Source organism: Ylistrum balloti, unplaced genomic scaffold (assembly GCF_031769215.1).
Source record: "Ylistrum balloti isolate Yb309-2 unplaced genomic scaffold, AGI_CSIRO_Ybal_v1 Utg369668, whole genome shotgun sequence".
Classification (NCBI taxonomy): Eukaryota; Metazoa; Mollusca; class Bivalvia; order Pectinida; family Pectinidae; genus Ylistrum; species Ylistrum balloti.
Genome location: NW_026781915.1, coordinates 2763474 through 2786580, shown reverse-complemented (window position 1 = coordinate 2786580; position 23107 = coordinate 2763474). Strand labels below are relative to the sequence as shown.

The window sequence follows — 23107 nt, the reverse complement described above, 5'->3', positions numbered from 1 at the left end:
GGTTGTGTCTTTGGGTATAACATTCAATAATATTTGGTCTGGAAAGCATGCGACGTGCCTCCTGTATGTTGTTCAGTGAGGTAGTCACCGCTTCAAAATGACCATGGCTGTTCACACTGATTGATAAACTCAGCAAACGAAATTTAATACCTAACCAAGAACTAGCATGCATTCTAGACAATACACGATGATGCCTTCAATTTCGCCACATGCAGGAAGCCGAATGTTGTGATTTGTTTATTTCATGAACAACCCAATCACCAAGCTAATGGATGGTATACTTGGTGACTAATGAGTCTTCAGATACCTAAACATTGAAACTATGGTTATGATGACAAGGTCAACAGTATCTGGTCCCCAGTAGTGTATTTCTAGAGTGGGGCACATAAGTGAACGTAACTAAGTTGGCTTTAACATAATCTAGATTGTCTGAAGTTAATATACTGATCTAATGATGTTTACTTTAGCTAACGACATATACTCAATGGGAGATATTGTACATTAGATTTCAGGGTTGTAAACAACACTTGTAGTTCTCCAATCAGCACCAGCAACACAGACTCTCATCGTTTACTCTAAAGTTCAAGTTAACAGTATAATGATCCCTCACTGTTCACCCAAACGACAAAGTTCACAGTATAACACACTCTCATCATTTACCTTAAAGTCAAAGTTCACAGCATAACAGGCCCTCAACATTTACCCTAAAGTGAAAGTTCACAGCATTACAGGCCTCATCGTTTACTCTAAAGTCAAAGTTCATAGTGTAACAGGCCCTCATCGTTTACCCTAAAGTCAAAGTTCATAGTGTAACAGGCCCTCATCGTTTACCCTAAAGTCAAAGTTCATAGTGTAACAGGCCCTCATCGTTCACCCTAAAGTCAAAGTTCATAGTGTAACAGGCCCTCATCGTTCACCCTAAAGTCAAAGTTCATAGTGTAACATGCCCTCATCGTTCACCCTAAAGTCAAAGTTCATAGTGTAACAGGCCCTCATCGTTCACCCTAAAGTCAAAGTTCATAGTGTAACAGGCCCTCATCGTTCACCCTAAAGTCAAAGTTCATAGTGTAACAGGCCCTCATCGTTCACCCTAAAGTCAAAGTTCATAGTGTAACAGGCCCTCATCGTTCACCCTAAAGTCAAAGTTCATAGTATAACAGGCCCTCATCGTTCACCCAAAAGTTGAAGGTCACATCACCAAAGGCCCTCATCATTTACCATTACATCAAAGTTTACAGTATAACTGGCCCTCATGGTTTACCTATCTAAAAGTCGAATGTCTGAGTATGAAAGACACTCACTGTGTACCTAAAAGTCAAAGGTCACAGTTTACCTATCACAAGCCCTCATGGTGTACCTAAACACCAAAGGTCACAGTAGCACAGGCCCTCACATTCCTACAGTGTACCTAAAAAGTCAAAGGTCACAGTAACACATCAAGTCACATGAAGATAAACTGGGAAATTGTGTGGTACTGCGCTTTTCTGCAATACTGCTTAGATGAATGTGTCAGGCTTCTATACCACAGGACACAGAGGCTCAACATACGAGACTTACCTGGTAAATAAAATGAATTTTAATACCAATGGAGACATCCTTCATCTTAGGTAATGAAATTCTCAGATGACTGAATGAATTAGTCTAAAGTTGACGTCCATAAGGTAATGCAAAATGTTAAATTCAGAGCAATTTCATGCTGACATTCTGTATCCATTTGTTACAGCTAATCAAGTTTTGAATTGGACATGCATGCATTTCAGGTAAAAACTATTACAAACAACGACACAAGCTTGATACTTATACTTATTTATTATCTAATATCTACGGCACACCAATAGATGTGGGCCATCATGAGATTTCTAATTTTAGACGATGGTAATGAAAATAGTAAAAAAATTGTTATAACAGATAAACTAAGTGTGAATCACGACTGTGTCACCACAACATGTTAACTCAGCCATGGCACAATTAAATAGCCATATATACACAATAATAATTATAGAAAATATCACAGACAAGGAAAAACATCATAACAACGTTACTTATTACTATTCAACGTCCTACCTCTTGAACCCCACAACAACCCTGATTTTCCTGTACTTCATGTTAAGGCATAATGTTTAATAGTGCCAAACTTCAAAATGATTTTGTTCATTGTAGCATGGTAAAGGGTGACACACTTTCTACAAACAATGGATATATAAAATAGAGGTTATACAATGTAGTTATTTTTTCAAAAGTCACAAAATACACAAGCTTTAGTGCATATTTTTGGAACTATTTGGAAAAATACTAACAAGAGTAAAAGGAGTATCATATAAAGCAACTACAAGTTTGTGTGATCTGTCTTAACTACAATGAAAATTTACCCATATGTGTTTGTTTACATTATCAGTTGGGGCGTAATGATATGACCATTAGCGAAATCTGTTTAATTGACAGGAAAAGCTGACAATTTCAGAAACGCATCAAGTTATTGTAACTCGTCACAAATCTTATCTTCAAAGCAGAAGAAAGAGTGAAATCCAGAAAAAATTAAATTATTGCAAAAACAATCGTGAACATTTTACTGAATGTTCTAATTTCTGTGAGTAAATGAAGCACCCATTGGGTCAAGGTTCACTCTGTCAGGTGTTCAAACAAGCTAAATTGTTAAACCATATGTGGTATAACGTTTTATGTTTATACAACAATTGGAATGATTAATTGATGCCTTTGGGGTTGAATAACACACATCTATTGTGGTAGAAAAGTCTGTCTACTATTGATAAACATGTTAAATTTTCCAGCACATAATCACTTATTTGGTTAATTAGCCAAATGATATCTAGCATGTCCAAAAAAGTTGCTATATGATGATATGATCTATATACAGAAACTGCAATACCACAACTTTATTTTAGCAAAATATTTTCAGTGCAAAAGCATTAAATAAGATCACTGCTAAAATGTGTTTACAATATTAACAATCTGTGTAAGGAACAATCATCTCAAACGTAAGCTTTCAAAAGGTGTAGAAAATGAGTATCTACACTAACAGAATATACACGTCTTGTAGATGGTCTTAGGTTTGTGGTATAAATGTAGACTCCTGTACATATAATGGTTGGTTATCATGTATAATGTATCAAAATCCAAGTATGAAAACCAAGGCTAGGTAAGCAATTTCCCCATGGTCACTGATAGAAAATTGTTCTGAGCAGGGGTAATTATATATATCAAGTTTATCAAACTCAAATCTATAACAAGTGATGGCTATTTAAATTTTTCCAACCTTGAACCAAAGAAATTCTTTAGTTTCAATGGTTATTTATCAAACTTACAAATTGTACACTATACAATTTGTACATCAATAAATATTTTGAAGAAGATACAAATACATACTTGAACAATAATACAATTGTCGTGAAATAGTAGTTAATTAATAAGACTTCAGAAAGTGTTTCATCACATTCTACATCAAAATCCTATGTATAAAAAGAGTCCAATTCTGCATGCCTGCTTATGGTAAAATAACAGAGTAAACAGCAAACACATCTACACAAAAGAAAAAGTATTTCTGGAAAGTTCCCATTCTGTTATTTGAAATCTAGAAACAAACAAAAGCATTTTTGTTAAAAATGGGAGAAAAAATTCATCTATATATAGCATTAAAATTGTTTATCTTCTAAATATTGATATCAGTATTAGGCTTGTACAGTGTCATACTAGAGAGATAATTACTATTACCAGATACTACTCCATTTAAGGGGTAATGTACTTGTTGCCATGGATACCTAAGACAAAGGACAACCCTGAAATCTTAAGTAATCATCTTTGATATTCTCCATACTAAAATCACACATAAATTGACCTGCCTGTACTTTTCAAATTTTTAGTTATCTAACAAAAAAAAAAAAAATTCCAAAAAACAAAGAAACAAAAAATCCTTAAAGTAATCTCCTCTGACAAGTGTTGTTTTCAGAATCAGTTAACTTGTTGCTTTCCTGTGGTGAGAACACTAACCTCAAAGAAATTTCTCCTCATAAAATACAAGTATTGTCAAAATATTGTAATTGTTTCGATATTTGACTTGCACCATTGCTACAATGAAAGGGTCTGTGTTTCAGTACCATCTTTATCATGAATTAAGGCACAGAATATTCTTAGGATCACCTATTAATCTCTGTATTAAATGAAATATTTCTTCATCGTCATCTTGGCAGCGGCATCATCTCAACAAAATAAAATCTTGATCGCTTGTTTTCCGAAAATCTTTAAATAGCATTTATCTTGGTAACTGCCTTCAAAATTATAATACATTTGATGAACAGATTGGAAAGTAAAGTAACCCATCTGTACAATGATATGTTGATTTTAATGAAAGAGAAATCATTAAAACCAGGGGAAGTAATCCTTGGCAGTATTCACTGTAATTCTATTGGTGTCCTACACTCATTAGGAACAAAGAATCCTAAAAACAAAAAATCTAAAATATTTCCAATATACAATGTATATAAATAAGTCCCTAAATGTGGAAAAACTGTATCAATAATGAAAGCATGTCTTTTACCAGAAACTACAAACACTAAACATATGCCATACTTTCAGTTTTAATAAAACTACAATTATACCACTGAACAAATGTTGACGATAAAATTGATATTATGTATCTTATGTAAATGGACGGGATGGTTGCTGTAAAAATATATCTGTAGGCCTAGTTTGTTCCTGCTGTTATTTGGTGACAGTTTCTACACAACGTGGAGTCCAGTCCAAAGTCTCGTCCAATGGCATCAAGTGGTGTGCGATCTAGAGAAGAAAGTTAATGTCTTGGTATTATCTTTCATAGAAAAAGAGTACCCGATATAGGTACAAATAATTGCGGATGTGACGTTAAAGTTAGTCCTGTTAAACACAACTGACAAAATATAGAAATGCTGAAGTCATTTTATAATTATTACATATGTGGTGGAGAATCTTCGACGCTGGAGATCGTCATCTTATCAGAGTTATCTTCCTTTGAACTCATGCATTAGCTAACATTATAGTGTCTAAACATGTGAATATTACCATTGTAGGAATCATTATTATAACAATTGACCATGGTTTGTATTCATACCATTAAAACACTCATAAGATCTACTTTTTTCTTTTTTTATATAACCTACACAAACTGTATATGGTTTTTGACAGCTATCATTAGACAAATCTACAGAGGGTGCTGGTATATTCCTCCTTGTTGAGACTTACCTGTTTATTATGCAGGTCAAGGGTGCTGGTATATTTCTCCTGATTGAGATTGACCTATTGTGGGGGTTGTGGGTGACAGTATATTCTTCCTAGTTGAGACTCACCTATATATTGTGTGGGTTGAGAATGATAGTCCATATAGGAGGATCTGGTCGAAACTTTCCTGTTTATCCTTTGGGGTCGAGAGTGACAGTATATCTTTCCTGGTCGAGACTGAAGTGCTTATCAAGGGGATTAAGGGTATATTCCTCCTGGTTTATCACGAGTGTTGAGGGTGACTTAATATTCCTTCAGGTGAAGACTTACCTGTTTATGTGTGGGCCGAGGGTGATATTATATTCCATTGGGCCGAGATTTTCCTGTTTAAGGTGGGCGTTAAGGGTGACAGAATATTCTTTCAGCTTGAAACTTACCTGTTTATCATCGGGGTCAAGGGTGATGATATATTCCTCCTTGTCACGATTTATCTGACAATTCTTACTGCTTGTGCAGTCCATTGATATCTTCACTCGGTTGGTCGACTGCATCATAGAAAAAAAAGATCTCTAATATTTACAGTATTATCTTACCTCCTTAATATCTCAAAATGATACCTCGTTCTGAATGGTTTACAACACATCTTTAATCTGTCCCGAGTTTAAACTAAGGAAGTGAAATTTCAAAATAATCTCAAAACTTAGAATTAGAAATGAAATTGAAGAGACCTAATACTATCAATGGACTTTTTGATGTAGCAGTAATTGGACTGAAAGTTTGAAATCCCATCACTAGTAAATATGTGAGCATTGTTGTGTTAAATGGAAGAAGACTTGTTTATTTAATTATTGTATAGATACAATCATGTTCTCTGCATACAAAACTTAATCAATCCTTTGTATCAGTACAAATTCACACAGGAGTAAAAACGTTTTGATTCTAAAACTTCACAAACATCTGACCGAGGGTTATATACAAACACCTTTGCTAAATGTTCACTGGTCAGCAAGTCATATAATTTCATTATCATGTATGTCATAATCGGACATTTGACTTTTAGGTAGGTAAACTATGAGAGTTGACCTCCTGGTATTAGAACATGTATGATTGCTTTACCAACCTTGTTCTCTAGAACCACTGTTGACCTTGTGTCATTAGCATATGTATACATGTACACCATGCTTTTGATCTTTACTGCTTCATTCTGAAAAAGAAACAGCATGACCTAGTTTCTCACACATCAGAAAACTTTATTACCAACCTCTCAATATTCAAGATGATAAATTTGAATAAAAAAGAAAAGAAAAAACACTTCTAATTAATCAATTTTTGAAAATATGATATGCTTACATTACCCAGGTAAATCGAAACACAGAAAAAAAACCTTGTAAAGTCAAACAGAAATTTATAAAATTGTCTTGGTCGTACCTGTTCCATAACAGTTTCAATTATCTTGTCATTGTTGATTGTTTCTATTCCTGTACAGGTAAGGGACACGTCAGCATCATCACAGTTTTCAGCAAAAACATCTAGTTTGAATGGACATGCCTGTCAACACAAAGAAACCACTGTTTTTCACCAGCGTAATATTTAAAAATAAAACAAGCTAGAACTTCTCAAAGCAAACTTTGATGCATGCTCATTCACAATCTTCAACAATGAACATCAACTGGAGGTTATCCAAAGGTGAAATTACTCTCAAAAACTCTCAAAATTCAAACCTAAATTTATAGATACATTATTTGTCAATAACAGTTACAATGGCAAATGAAAAACATCTTGATCAATCAGAGAATGGAGTTTTTGTAAGCATAGCAATAGTCTGTGAAATAATTATCACAATGCACAAGTTGTTTGGAAAAAAAAAATCAAACCAATTTACCAAGTAACTAATGACATGGTTATGTTACAGGATTATATACAGTAATTACTGATGTGGTTATGTTACAGGATTATATACAGTAATTACTGATGTGGTTATGTTACAGGATTATATACAGTAATTACTGATGTGGTTATGTTACAGGATTATATACAGTAATTACTGATGTGGTTATGTTACAGGATTATATACAGTGATTACACACAGTAATTACTGATGTGGTTATGTTACAGGATTATATACAGTAATTACTGATGTGGTTATGTTACAGGATTATATACAGTAATTACATACAGTAATTACTGATGTGGTTATGTTACAGGATTATATACAGTAATTACATACAGTAATTACTGATGTGGTTATGTTACAGGATTATATACAGGATTATATACTGTACTGATGTGGTTATGTTACAGGATTATATACAGGATATATACAGTAATTACTGATGTGGTTATGTTACAGGATTATATACAGTAATTACTGATGTGGTTATGTTACAGGATTATATACAGTAATTACTGATGTGGTTATGTTACAGGATTATATACAGTAATTACATACAGTAATTACTGATGTGGTTATGTTACAGGATTATATACAGGATTATATACAGTAATTACTGATGTGGTTATGTTACAGGATTATATACAGGATTATATACAGTAATTACTGATGTGGTTATGTTACAGGATTATATACATATATACAGTAATTACTGATGTGGTTATGTTACAGGATTATATACAGTAATTACTGATGTGGTTATGTTACAGGATTATATACAGTAATTACTGATGTGGTTATGTTACAGGATTATATACAGTAATTACATACAGTAATTACTGATGTGGTTATGTTACAGGATTATTACAGGATTATATACAGTAATTACTGATGTGGTTATGTTACAGGATTATATACAGGATTATATACAGTAATTACTGATGTGGTTATGTTACAGGATTATATACAGGATTATATACAGTAATTACTGATGTGGTTATGTTACAGGATTATATACAGTAATTACTGATATCTTTATGTTACAGGATTATATACAGTAAATACTGATGTGGTTATGTTACATGATAATATATAGTAATTACTGATATCTTTATGTTACAGGATTATATACAGTAAATACTGATGTGGTTATGTTACATGATAATATATAGTAATTACTGATATCTTTATGTTACAGGATTATATACAGTAAATACTGATGTGGTTATGTTACATGATAATATATAGTAATTACTGATATCTTTATGTTACAGGATTATATACAGTAAATACTGATGTGGTTATGTTACAGGATTATATATAGTAATTACTGATATCTTTATGTTACAGGATTATATACAGTAAATACGGATGTCGTTATGTTACATGATAATATATAGTAATTACTGATGTGGTTATGTTACAGGATTATATACAGTAATTACTGATGTTTATGTTACAGGATTATATACAGTAATTACTGATGTTTATGTTACAGGATTATATACAGTAATTACTGATGTGGTTATGTTACAGGATTATATACAGTAATTACTGATATGTTTATGTTACAGGATTATATACAGTAATTACTGATATGTTTATGTTACAGGATTATATACAGTAATTACTGATGTGGTCATGTTACAGGATTACATACAGTAATTACTGATGTGGTTATGTTACAGGATTATATACAGTAATTACTGATATGTTTATGTTACAGGATTATATACAGTAATTACTGATATGTTTATGTTACAGGATTATATACAGTAATTAATCACAGTGATTGTTGATTTGGTTACCTCATCTATAAATAAATCCTTATTGTAGCCCATTGAGTGTAAAGTCACCCACAGGTCACTGATGTCATCGTCTACATCATCTGCTTCCATCTCGTTAAGTTTCAGAAATCCTTTTTCAGTAACTTCATCGTCCTGTAACTCCACAGTTTCTGTAAATAGTAACAATGAAGTGGTGTCACTTGACATTTTGTTGTGATTAATTGGAGAATGAAAACTATATGATGGCATATGAACACTGTTACAGAGCTGTTGATCTCATCGGGCAGTTCTTACAACTGGTACTATTTCAGTATCATTCCAGGAAAGTTTAAACAAAAATCCACTCTTGGAACTTAAGAAGAAGTTGAAACGATGAAAATTTTATCACAGCATTTATGCGGAAGAATGAAAAAAATAATAAAAAAATAAAAAACAGCTGACCTGTAACCACCTCCCATTCATCATCGCTGACCTTGTCCCCACTAGTCCTCATCGTAAACCATGTGAACTCATCTCGACTCAGCGTGCCGTTGCTGTCCAAGTCACTGAGCTCAAATATCTCCACCAATGCTTTCCTAGTAAGTAACAAGTATACTGGTTGTAAACTATGTATACTTAGAAATAATACACAGATATCTTAAACAAAACAGTGATATTAACTGTCACTTACTCTACTGAGTCTGCATTCATTATCTTTATCATGTTTGGTAATGTTGACTGAAGTGGAATTTTGATAGCTATAAATGTAACTGTACGGTGATTTTATAAGTTACCATGAACTCCATCTTCTTGGAAAGGTCAATAGTTCAAAGTTTACAAACAATATCTTACTTTTCACCAATGCAGTCTGATTGTAATGACATATATACATGTCTCAATAACATTATCACTGTATATATATTCACTCTTTCAATATGCTCGACCTTACCTGAATGCTTTAGTGATGGTGGTTTTTCCATCTTTTTTTCGAACCAATGGTGTTTCCTTTGAGGAGTCTGAGCGACGAGGCTTTAGGTTACAGCCCGTCGTAAATGGTAGCAGGTTGTACGTCCCAGCCTTCAACTCACACATCACGCCATATTTCTGTTAAACCAAACATAAACAATAAACACACAGTGAGCAGGGACTCAGAATTATATATTATATTATATGGTGTGAATATGAAATAAATCTGTCCAGTGTTTCTTGTATACAAGGTTATCGTGGAGGTACAGGCACACAAAGTGGTTACTATGTACTCCCCTTCTGTATCAGGTAACCAGGAAGAAAACAGGCACACAAAGTGGTTACTATGTACTCCCCTTCTGTATCAGGTAACCAGGAAGAAAACGTGTGTATGTAACACTTCTGAATACACTGTCACTGCATTGCTACAAATTATGAGAAAGAGTAAGAAGATATATCCTACACCATGTGAATCAAATTTCACAAAGACTGAATTCACACTGATAGTCCCCTCTTGGGAAGCCCTTAAAGTCCCTTCCCATGGTACTGGTGAGGAACCTATGGTCCCCTGCAGTAGAATTGAAGATGAACTTTAATTCCCCTCCAGGAGTACTGTCAAGGAACTAAAAGTTTCCTCAGGTAGTACTGGTGACAAACTATAAGTCCTCTCTAGTGATACTTGAGAGAAATCTTCCAGCAGTACTGATGAGACCTTAAAGTCTAATTCATAAGAAATGATGAGGACCTTTAAGTCATTTTTACTGGTTTAAAACCCTATGTCCTCTCCAGAAATACTGGTGAGGAATTTCGGATCCCCTACAGAAATACCAGTGAGCAACTTAAAGTCTCCTCCAGGATTACAGATGGGGAGAACTTTTAAGTCACCTTTAGTAGTACTGGTGAATAACTTTGAATTCCTACCAGAACTAAAAGTCAGTCCCCGCCTATATATTATGATTTAAAAAATCGTTCCCCAAAGATCAGTAAATATCAGTGACTTCAAAAATTTAATGATCACTTACTCCTTTGCCGTCACGTTTCTCTGTGAATGCGACTACTGATCTTCCCTCAGCATCTGGCTTCTTTTTGGTGATAAGCAACATGGTATCTATCGGGGTCACATCACCTATTACTGAAGAAATAAGTACAGCATTCAGTAATGATTGGTACGGACACATGGTAAAATTACTATCTCTTAAGTTTAAATATCAGTTTCACATCTGACCTTCACCACAATGTACATAAACACAGTTAGAAATGGACAATGGACACCGTGCCACTGAGCATAAGCTCATGGCCTAAATGTCCAGGTGAACATTCAAATTAAACAAAGGGTATAATTCAAATTAAAGAATAATATGACAAGAAGTCTTACTCATGGACTGTGGTGATGTTGGTTGAATGGTGATCCAGACTTTACTCCTCTCCTTCAGGGTAAGTCTGTAGATGTGAGTCATCAGACCATCCTCATCATCAACAAAGAAACAGCCTTTGTTACTAACTTTGGTCCAGTCCTAGAAGAGAATGTGTATCTTCAGTGATAGTCCAATCACATGATCATCATTTGTTTTCTGTCTTTCCAGTCTAGCAATAATATCTTACTATTTTGAACATTGTCTAGATATGTTAACATTCCTAAATCTTTTAACAATGGTAAAACTCCAATATCAGGAAAACTTTAATCATGTTTCTATATCTCAAGGGAGTAAGGCACACAAAGCTTCAGATATCTATATTGAAATAGGTGTAATATGGTGTCATTAGTCTATCTTCTCCACAGTTATAGACAAAGAGGTAACTGAAACTCTCCAGTGAAATGTACTACAAGATTCAGGTGGTGAGTTAGAGGCAGAGGATGGCAATGGCATGGTATAAAACACAAATGTTCATTACTTCACTACATGTCCTACCCCTTTATTTTTCGGCTGATCAGTGAGTTGACCTAGTTTGCTTGCTGGGATATGTTTGACGGGCTGTCCTTTTTTGTGTGTCCTCGGTGAAGGTCGTGGCATGTCATCTGAAATAATGACAAATTATAATGATACAATATTGATCAGTGATGTATACATTGAGATCTGGTACAATGTTTAATATTTAGTGACATTTTTTATTTTAATATTTGTATCTTAAAAGCAAAATCTGTTCATAATCATCAACATTGAGTTTTGGTAGTATATTTGAGTACCAATGATTTTTACTCAAACATGAAATGATATTTCTTCAAAATCTATTTCAAATTTTACAAAATCTTAACATCATTTAGTTTTAATTGACTGAACAGTTAATTTTTTTGTGAAATTCTATTGAAATGTTCAGTACTTTGAGAATAATCAAACTAAAAAGTCACTTTGACCTTTGACACAGATTATTCTAGTTAGATGACTGTTGTACTTCAGATATGGCTAAACTCATTTTCTGTGTCATAATGATCTTAAATGTAATTAAAACTTTAATGAAATTTGTCTTTCTCCTTCACTGAAATATGTCAAGTTGCAACAAGAGATCATGATGGGTACATTTCACAAAAATGTAACTTACTGTAAACAGGCATATTTAATGGTAATCATATCTCAGCACTTTTCGCACTGTGAGAATTGCCCTAAAAATTACTGTGCTAATTGCAATTCCTATATGCTGCTTATATAGTAATTACTGTGGATACACAAATTTATCATTGCACTAATTTGCCAATAAAAGATTAAGCGCTAAAATTTGATGTGCCAAATTAAGTACATCTACAGTATTAGATAATTCCTCATAGTACAGAGTATATGTAAACTGCAAAAACACAAGTAAGTGCCAATCCAAACATGTTTTATTTTCCAGTCTTGGTTTGTTTTTGTCTAAAGCATTTGATAGTAAACATGTAAATACAGATTTAAGCAAAAGATTTCCTTATCAATCCATGACATGCATCATCCAGGGGTTTAAGAAATCAGATGATATATTCAGGAATAAAACTTTCCTTATAACATGAACAGAAAGATTAGTTGCTTAAATATTTATATTAATCATGTTAATAGTGAAACAAAATGAAGTAAAGGTAAAAGTTTTTGAAGATCTTTACAATTTCTGTTTGTAAATATCTACGATCCCATTCTCTTACTAAACAATGCACATCTTAGTTGTATACCAAACATCTCCAGTTAAGTTAATCAATACATATATGTCAACATAATGTTCTGAAGTTTTGAGAAAAAGGAAGATTTTGTAAATTTTTCCAAAACATTTTGCAAATTCTTGGCAAAATAATGTAAACTTCTTCCTGTACTATCTGTTTCACAATCCATGGGGATTTCCCTCCCACCTGTATGTTACTTCAGTAACAACACTTCAGTAACAACTATATAACAATCCATGGGGTTTCCCCTCCCACCTGTATGTTACTTCAGTAACAACTATATAACAACCCATGGGGTTTCCCCTCCCACCTGTATGTTACTTCAGTAACAACTATATAACAACCCATGGGGTTTCCCCTCCCACCTGTATGTTACTTCAGTAACAACTATATAACAATCCATGGGGTTTCCCCTCCCACCTGTATGTTACTTCAGTAACAACTATATAACAATCCATGGGGTTTCCCCTCCCACCTGTATGTTACTTCAGTAACAACACTTCAGTAACAACTATATAACAACCCATGGGGTTTCCCCTCCCACCTGTATGTTACTTCAGTAACAACTATATAACAACCCATGGGGTTTCCCCTCCCACCTGTATGTTACTTCAGTAACAACTATATAACAACCCATGGGGTTTCCCCTCCCACCTGTATGTTACTTCAGTAACAACTATATAACAACCCATGGGGTTTCCCCTCCCACCTGTATGTTACTTCAGTAACAACTATATAACAACCCATGGGGTCAGTAACAACTATATAACAACTATATAACAACCCATGGGGTTTCCCCTCCCACCTGTATGTTACTTCAGTAACAACTATATAACAATCCATGGGGTTTCCCCTCCCACCTGTATGTTACTCTATATGACTATATAACAACCCATGGGGTTTCCCGTCCCACCTGTATGTTACTTCAGTAACAACTATATAACAATCCATGGGGTTTCCCCTCCCACCTGTATGTTACTTCAGTAACAACTATATAACAACCCATGGGGTTTTCCCTCCCACCTGTATGTTACTCTATATGACTATATAACAACCCATGGGGTTTCCCCTCCCACCTGTATGTTACTTCAGTAACAACTATATAACAACCCATGGGGTTTCCCCTCCCACCTGTATGTTACTTCAGTAACAACTATATAACAATCCATGGGGTTTCCCCTCCCACCTGTATGTTACTTCAGTAACAACTATATAACAACCCATGGGGTTTCCCCTCCCACCTGTATGTTACTTCAGTAACAACTATATAACAATCCATGGGGTTTCCCCTCCCACCTGTATGTTACTTCAGTAACAACTATATAACAACCCACCCATGTATGTTACCCAGTAACAACTAGTATGTTACTTCCAGTAACTACTATATAACAACCCATGGGGTTTCCCCTCCCACCTGTATGTTACTTCATTAACAACTATATAACAACCCATGGGGTTTCCCCTCCCACCTGTATGTTACTTCAGTAACAACTATATAACAACCCATGGGGTTTCCCCTCCCACCTGTATGTTACTTCAGTAACAACTATATAACAACCCATGGGGTTTCCCCTCCCACCTGTATGTTACTTCAGTAACAACTATATAACAACCCATGGGGTTTCCCCTCCCACCTGTATGTTACTTCAGTAACAACTATATAACAACCCATGGGGTTTCCCCTCCCACCTGTATGTTACTTCAGTAACAACTATATAACAACCCATGGGGTTTCCCCTCCCACCTGTATGTTACTTCAGTAACAACTATATAACAACCCATGGGGTTTCCCCTCCCACCTGTATGTTACTTCAGTAACAACTATATAACAACCCATGGGGTTTCCCCTCCCACCTGTATGTTACTTCAGTAACAACTATATAACAACCCATGGGGTTTTCCCTCCCACCTGTATGTTACTCTATATGACTATATAACAATCCATGGGGACTTCCCTCCCACTTGTTTGTTACTTTATATGACTATATAACAACCCATGGGGTTTCCCTCCATATAACAACCCATTGTTTGTTACTCTATTTGACTATATAACAACCCATGGGGTTTTCCCTCCCACCTGTATGTTACTCTATATGACTATATAACAACCCATGGGGTTTTCCCTCCACTTGTTTGTTACTCTATATGACTATATAACAACCCATGGGGTTTTCCCTCCCACCTGTATGTTACTCTATATGACTATATAACAGTCCATACTTAAGAGATTCCTCTGCAACTTGTTACCCTCTATGACTTTGTAACACTCCATAGGGATTCCTCTTCTATTGGTGAATATATATATATTAAACAATCCATGGGGAATCCTCTCTGATTTTTATATATAACATTATCCATAGGGAATCCTCTCTGATTTATATATATAACATTATCCATGGGGAATCCTCTCTGATTTATATATATAACATTATCCATGGGGAATCCTCTCTGATTTTTACATATAACATTATCCATGGGGAATCCTCTGTGTTTTTTCATATATAACATTATCCATGGGGATTCCCCTCCCATTTGTATAAAAAAATTATTCATGTGAATTTTTTCCCCAATTTGTATATCTGATGTTTCACATATAATGTATGTGATGTGTACATTAGCAGTCATGCAAATAATAAAGCCATGCTTTCTGTTCCTATCCCTCAGAAAAATAAACAATATTGAATTGTACAACTTTAGAGAATGAATATTATTGGAGGAAATACCCATAAATATTCTCAATGATTTGTTACAATTAAACCTTTCCGAATATAGGCAGCATTTTTTGTTTAGTCCAATTAACAGCCACATTCATCTCAGAGTGTTGTATTTCGAAATTCATTATACTTGGCTGTCTTACAAGCTAGCCCTGGTTATATTGGATGTTCTGTATTACAAGCTAGCCCTGGTTATATTGGATGTTCTGTATTACAAGCTAGCCATGGTTATATTGGATGTTCTGTATTACAAGCTAGCCCTGGTTATATTGGATGTTCTGTATTACAAGCTAGCCCTGGTTATATTGGATGTTCTGTATTATGCACTAGCCATGGTTATATTGGATGTTCTGTATTACAAGCTAGCCCTGGTTATATTGGATGTTCTGTATTACAAGCTAGCCCTGGTTATATTGGATGTTCTGTATTATGCACTAGCCATGGTTGTATTGGATGTTCTGTATTACGCGCTAGCCATGCTTATATTGGATGCTCTGTATAAATGTAACTTAATGAAGGTGTGACAAACGACTTCTTGGTTTTGGAAATTTCAAAAGAAATGGCAGCATAAACATAAACATTAATGACTGCATCTGTTTAGATGGAAGTCACAAGTGGCATAAGTCAGGGAGACATGCAGTATGTCAAACTCTAGCATATTCAAAAATAACCCTGATTCTCCTGGTATATTTAACTCCATATTGTATACAGAGCAACATTCTATTACCTCTTATACTAATTATCAGATTAAATGAATAAGAAGGTATAAACATTTAAAACAGGTAACAATCAAATCCATCTCATTCCATGCTTAAAGTTAACAAGACATATTAAAAGATGGTCACTGCCCACCTAATTAAATATAGAACTTTCAATTTCCCCACATAAATAGGCATTGCTCCCAGATGTCTTTTCCTGTTTAACCAAAAGCAGTGGACAATGGAATGTCCAGCTTGACCAGGAGAATACTTTTCTCAAAAAAAGTATGGTCTCAAGTAATGATGTCTAACAAAAAAAAATAGCCACATCAACAAAGAATGTGCTAAAATTCATGACACAGTTTGTTTGATTCAATTTTATCATAAATATCTGTTACATATAAAGACAGTAAGATGATTGTCTTACATATAAATCTACAGAGCAGACATAAGGTCTAACTATATCATGCAAAGTTGATTGCCTACACCAATCTACTGGTAGTTTTCTCTTCTTAAACTTGTAATTTGTGCAATTATATCAGAAAATGGACATTTTCTTCAGCAATGACCACCTCTTAAGTATCATTTTCTAGCCAACTGGATACAGTCAGTTCTATTCACTTGATATACAGTCTGTGTTGTAGGGACATGCAGCACACTTGCTAAGCCTCAGAAAATACAAGCGACATAAAATTATCATATAAAACCTTCGGTGTTTGATAGGTTGATACTTTTTGAACACAAACAACATCATTTTCAATCAAGAAAACATGCAAAAACGTATCATTATCAATAATTTGTTGTTTGTTTGATTTATTTTTTTCAAAGTTAACTAAAAAACAATTTTGTTTACACTGAAATTTGAGTGGCCACAATGCTTGTAGATTTAAGGTAATTTCTGACAGTGAAGATTGGTACACAAAGTGTTATCAAAACTTCAGGCAGTAATTTCACCAACCAGTATCAACACTTCTGTTGCATTTCCATCAACTTTTAAAGCAAAGTCTTCAAAATAAATTCAATTTCTAAATCAATTCTATAACTTTAATATGCAATATCCACAGCAATGTGATATGCTTTCCCCATCTTCCATCCAACATCTCTGCCAAGTAACAAGAGAGTTATTGAGAGGCTCAGATACTGATGTGAACTGTCAGCAGGACACACCAACAGGGACATTTTTACTATATATATAAGCACTAAACACATACAGCATGCATAGGTGTATCCAGACTGATTACATACAAGGTACATACTATACTATACAACACATAACCACTACAACAACAAGCACCTTGCAACATGTAGCAGATTTACCTTCAGCTAAGACAGAACGAGAAAGAGTTTTTCGTTGTGCAGGGACAGGTGTACTACTAGGATCCTTCTCACCTGTGGTCAAAAGGACGATACAGTTTAAAGAATATCTAAGAGTTATCAATAGTGCCAGAAATAGAGTGAGATGTGCCCATGTCTGCAAGTCTCTTAAGTGGATGTCCTGACAACATTCAAATCTGTATAGGGTGAAAACAACATATATCATCGGTTTGTAATTGTTAGCAGGTGCAGAATCAGACAGGTAAAAACACTACATTTGGTTTGTAAATGTCAACAGACGAAGAATCAGAGGAATATTTAAAAGCATTGCTTTATATTTGAAATTTTCATTCCAAAGTTTGCAGAAAAATTGAATTTAAGTGAATTACTAATGAAACCACTGTAATGATTGTGAAAAAAAATTATTAATGTAAATATATGTAATGGAAGATATCAATTAGAAAGAAGAAAAAAATTGATCCTAAAGTTATTTGTTTTTGGTTTTTTTCTAGGGGGGAGGGGAGGAGCAGGGGAGATACCTAAAATTTACTTAACTTACATCTGTTTGCTTTTTTTATTATTGCTATAACTTCATAAGTCATTAGGAGAATTCATCTTAAAATATCACAATTATAACATGAAGGCATTGAATAAATCTGAACATTTCAAATGGAGACCTGAACATTGAGGATGTAAGATACACTTCTACACATAGCAGGAGAAAAGGCTTCTCACTGTCACAAAGGAATATGTGTAATGTAATGTAACACACGTGCAAAACTGAAGCCATGAGCAGACATTAAAAGCAAAATAAAAAAAAAACACCAAGAAAATTTCCATTTAGATCCAGAACATTAGGATTTCCAAACAAGAGTGTCTAAAAAGGGGAGATAAATCATATGTACCAACGCTCAGCAAAGATCTCCTTGATCCAGACATACCGGCTGAAATAACATGCAGTAAAATGTGATAATCTTGTGCAATAAAGACTTTCTCTTGTTGTACAATGTGTATAGAAATAAAACAAAAGAAACCAATAAAATTTTGTGATATAATCAATATCAATATAATCAGTCATACATTGTGTATTGAATGTCTGTTTAGAACATGTTATACATCATAGATATTAACAGACACATCAAGTAAACATTCTTATTCTACATAGTATAGATAAAACAAATATATTGTCTTTCTTTGTAGGAGCCTATAACATCTGACATATATATATATATTTACTGAAATATTATATTCACACATTTATTTTTTCCTTTATCCTGTAAATGATATAAATATGCATCACCTTTTTAAATTAAAGAAAAAAACATTTTTACATTATTTTACACTCATATTCATTTAATGAAAAATCCTGCAACAGGAAAGATATAACCTTTAAACATCCCTCAGTATGTATCTGACAAGCCAAGACATTACCTCTGATTCAGTATAAGGGAGTGGGCTTATTACAGGACAACAAAATTGTATTTGTTGTTGGCGATTCTATTGAACAACAATATAGAAGGATGGGCTTATTGCTGGATAATGATGGTTTTAACAACTTATGCATGCAATTTGGAACAAACTTGTTGGGTGTGAAAACAGTCTTTTACCAATTTCAATGTTTCATGAAGACAAGCTCACTGAACAAAACTAATTTACCAAATATTATAAGTTAAATATATCGTGTTTAGGTACGATCACGTATCAACACCAGTATAGTACCTATTAAACATTTTCTTCAATTATAAACTTAGTGGTTGATTTTGTGATCCCTGAAGGTTTTCCCTTTTTTCTATACAAAAGTACTCACTTGAGAAAATGGAGCATTTCAAGAATTGTGAAACAAATACCTATAGTGTTCAATATTATAATATCTTTATGAAATAACGGATATCAAGTACATTTTGAACAGATGTTGGAACAGATAAGACAGATTATTGTTATGGTATATATATTATAGGAATTAGGTGTCAACAATGACACAGCTGTGACTATGACCTAAGTATCAAATAAAACAGTGTGAAGTAATATTACTATTTATCAATGAGTTCCATTAAAAAGAAATGAAAATTAAGGCAAAGTATTGCACAGAGAGCCTCATTCCCTGGCCAATTGCTATTGCTGCAGAAAAAAATCTACAGATATATTGTGCCAATACAATTTCTGTGGCAGAGTTCAAAGTTCAAAGATGAAATCCAAGGTCACATCAATCCAATTTTATCAGCTGACACACTGCCATTTCAAGGTGTATCATATGGTGTGACATTGAGAGGACTAAGTCATATGGTACAGAGAATATGGCCCATACAAACTATTTTTATGACCAAGGTTAAAGATAAATAATGTCAAGGTCGTTCCTAGTGACCTTAAATCATTTTAATATCTATGTTTATATTGTGTTACTGTTTCCCGTACAAAAACATTTCACTTTGTATATCATACTGAAGTAATTCCCTAGACCAGCATGTAAAATTTGAGACAACAGTCCCTGTCTTATAATTTGACTACTAAGACTGACATAATCCATTCTTAAAGCTGCTAAAACAAAATTGACGGCTGAAGTTCTTTAAGAAAGGATCACATATATGTATACTCATATCAATTTTGAAATCTAAGTTTTAAAAATCAGGATATAAAATCATTAATATTTAAAGCATTACTATGATAATACTAAAGTTGTTCTTTTAAGCAGAAAAGCATGTTCAGCATGGATTAACTTGAAAATGGAGGATTTCTTGAGTCTGATGAAATAAACACAAGAATCCTATAACCATGTATATCTGATGAGTGTAATATTAGCAAAAAGCTTGTTCAGTACCTCAAACATACCAATAACATTGAACAATGTGCAGAAATTTGTTAATGTGAAATATCGTGGTTGATTCAACTGCATACAACATCAACCAAACAGAAAGTAACAAAAAACTGTGGCATAAATTTTTGTCAAAACAACAAAGAGGTACTTTTATTTGTCAAAGAGCAAAGCATTGAGAAGACCACCAAAAGAAATATGGCACCCTATTCTCACATCTAGTGACAGGAAAAAATATACAGGTACCTGATCTTAATGACGTATGTGAACCATGAATTAACTCCCCTGTTCAAGAAAGCAACAATATAATACACAATATGGCGAATCACAAGACATATAGTGTACAGCATTAGTATTTCCTAAGACACAATTTTATTGTATAAATATACAGACTAAAATTGTTTGTTTGTAAAGTCATATCATCATTGGAAATATCCCACCTGATTGAATAAGATGATTTTAAGTAAAAAAAAAAACTTCATGAAATGAATTCAGTTATGGGATTCATTCAATCATCCATTGATATCGGTATCCTTACACCATGTTTACTTAGCACTTTTAAATCAATTTTATAAACATAATTTTAGTTATCATAAAATTTAGAAGAAAAAGAACTTTTATTCACTGAATCTAGAGTGAACAGATTACAGATAGTTTTAATGTAATTGAGTACCAGAGCTTTTTAGACGAGACTTAAATGATGAAGATAAGTCTGTCCTAGAGCCACTACTTCTTCTCCTCGAGGATGTCATTACAACCTCTTCCTCCTCGTCCTCTACCTCCTCGGCCTCCTCATCATCATCATGTTTCCTGTCTTTTCATGAAAGGTGGTAAGGTATGAATTATTGAAAAAATTGAAATATTTTTTTTCTCCAAATTACTATTTAAATATTATGTCTGCATTTCCTCTCTTGGTATTATAAAATGAATTAATTACATGTACTTCTGCTAAAAAACGAAAACATTATCTTACCAATGATAACTTCAATGTTTGGCTTCCGTTCAGTCTTTTCAGATATTATCTAAATGATCTGTTCTTTAGATAAATTGTTTATAATGATACGTGGTAATTTTTGTAATTTTGATATTCTTTAGAATCAGTGATTTAAATTGATACTGCATGGTCTTAATATTATGTAGAAGTAATGTATTTCTATTTCTCTGATAGGGAATTTAATTCGGTGTTATATTTAATATATACACTGTATTTACACTGTATATTGATATATAAGATATTTAAAGATATATATAGGAAGCACTGTATTTTCTCCTTACCAATGAATTGTCATTTAAATATAGTGCGATATCAAGAGGACAACAGGTATTTTACCTTTATCATTGAATCTTTGTTTTTTGTAATGAGAACATTGAAGGATTCATCAGTGTGATATTTAATAAAAGTGTACTAACTTTATCAGAAATTAAATTTTTAAAGATTATTAAAAGTTGTTTAAGACTCGGTGTCCATAATTACATAAGTAGAAGTGATTTTGAATTACTGTCATACAATTTTGCTATTACCATATCTTATAGAATGCAATTATTTCAGCTAAAATGCAAAGCATGCCCTTATCATCTAAATATGCAAAAGGCAATATGCCTACTAAAGTAAAAAGCAGATTAATGCCTTCCGTCATACATATTAAATAACTTAATCTTGAACAGACTTTAAGATCACATGTTCTTATCACTGATTAGCAGAGATTCATAAAAATCCACATCTAAAGCATATTAGGTATTGTCTATTTCAAATGTAGAATGTCTATTTCATCAGCAGCCAGCAAACAAAGGGAAAAGTATACCTCAGTTACGTAGGTAAACCTATTGTGCTCGTCTCAGAATTTAACTTGGATTATCCACTCAATTATTTTTTTTTGGCAAGGGCAGATAATGCATATGTCGTGTAACAGGACCATGTAATATGTAGCCCAGTTGTAACTGCATGATAATAATGGCACACACCGAATGACAGATTCTGAAGAATTCTTTCAGACTAAAAACTTAAAGAGTCACTCTTGCTTTCTTATCTTTCAAATAAACACTTAGAAGCGCACCAAAAAGACGCTTCCTTATTTGGGAAGAATCACTACAAGTACAAAAGGAATGAAAGCTAAACACTATTTCTGTTTTATATCAAAATAACTGAGTATTTTCACTCTTAAAATATAATAATGTATAACAATATATATACTGGTAATCTTAATATCAATGGCTCAATAAAGAAAATTATCACCAGAGATATTGTCAGTTTGATTACACAAAGTTATTTGTAAAGGTACAACTCACACACATATATACTACAGTTTATCTAAATCACAGTTGTTTAACCAGTGGATCTGGAGCTTAAAACTCATCAATATATCTATCTATACCACGTGACATAAGACAGGAAAACATGCAACAAAAACTTCCACAAAATCCAACAATATGCACGTCAATGGTGACCTTCAGTGTGAATAGGAAGACTTAGGATCAATCCACCAACAGAACCTGAATACTTTTAATCAAACAATGAAAAAACATGCAACTGGTGTCAAACCACATATCACACTGATTATACCCATTAACAATTCTGTCTCCAATTAGTCTATTTTGATACATTATGTATCTCTTCAGTATT

At 33.6% G+C, this 23107-nt stretch overlaps 1 protein-coding gene across 4 annotated transcripts in view; it reads right to left on the bottom strand.

Annotated features, from left to right (window-relative positions):
* Positions 1–1790: 1790 nt before the first annotated feature.
* The window catches only part of LOC132560640 (EF-hand calcium-binding domain-containing protein 7-like), a 40654-nt gene continuing 19337 nt past the window's right edge, over positions 1791–23107 (bottom strand). For 2 of the 4 annotated variants that reach the window (XM_060225307.1, XM_060225322.1), the window contains 14 exons: positions 21161–21301; positions 20734–20772; positions 18584–18622; positions 17682–17753; positions 11742–11848; positions 11207–11345; positions 10854–10963; positions 9815–9969; positions 9328–9461; positions 8908–9056; positions 6637–6756; positions 6329–6412; positions 5646–5753; positions 1791–4791 (listed from right to left, as the gene is read on the bottom strand). In XM_060225307.1, the coding sequence (XP_060081290.1) occupies positions 4717–4791; positions 5646–5753; positions 6329–6412; positions 6637–6756; positions 8908–9056; positions 9328–9461; positions 9815–9969; positions 10854–10963; positions 11207–11345; positions 11742–11848; positions 17682–17753; positions 18584–18622; positions 20734–20772; positions 21161–21301 (1472 nt within the window). In that variant the 3' untranslated portion in view covers positions 1791–4716. The remainder of the gene's footprint in view (positions 4792–5645; positions 5754–6328; positions 6413–6636; positions 6757–8907; positions 9057–9327; positions 9462–9814; positions 9970–10853; positions 10964–11206; positions 11346–11741; positions 11849–17681; positions 17754–18583; positions 18623–20733; positions 20773–21160; positions 21302–23107) is intronic. The other 2 variants (XM_060225314.1, XM_060225329.1) reach the window with 2 other exon arrangements.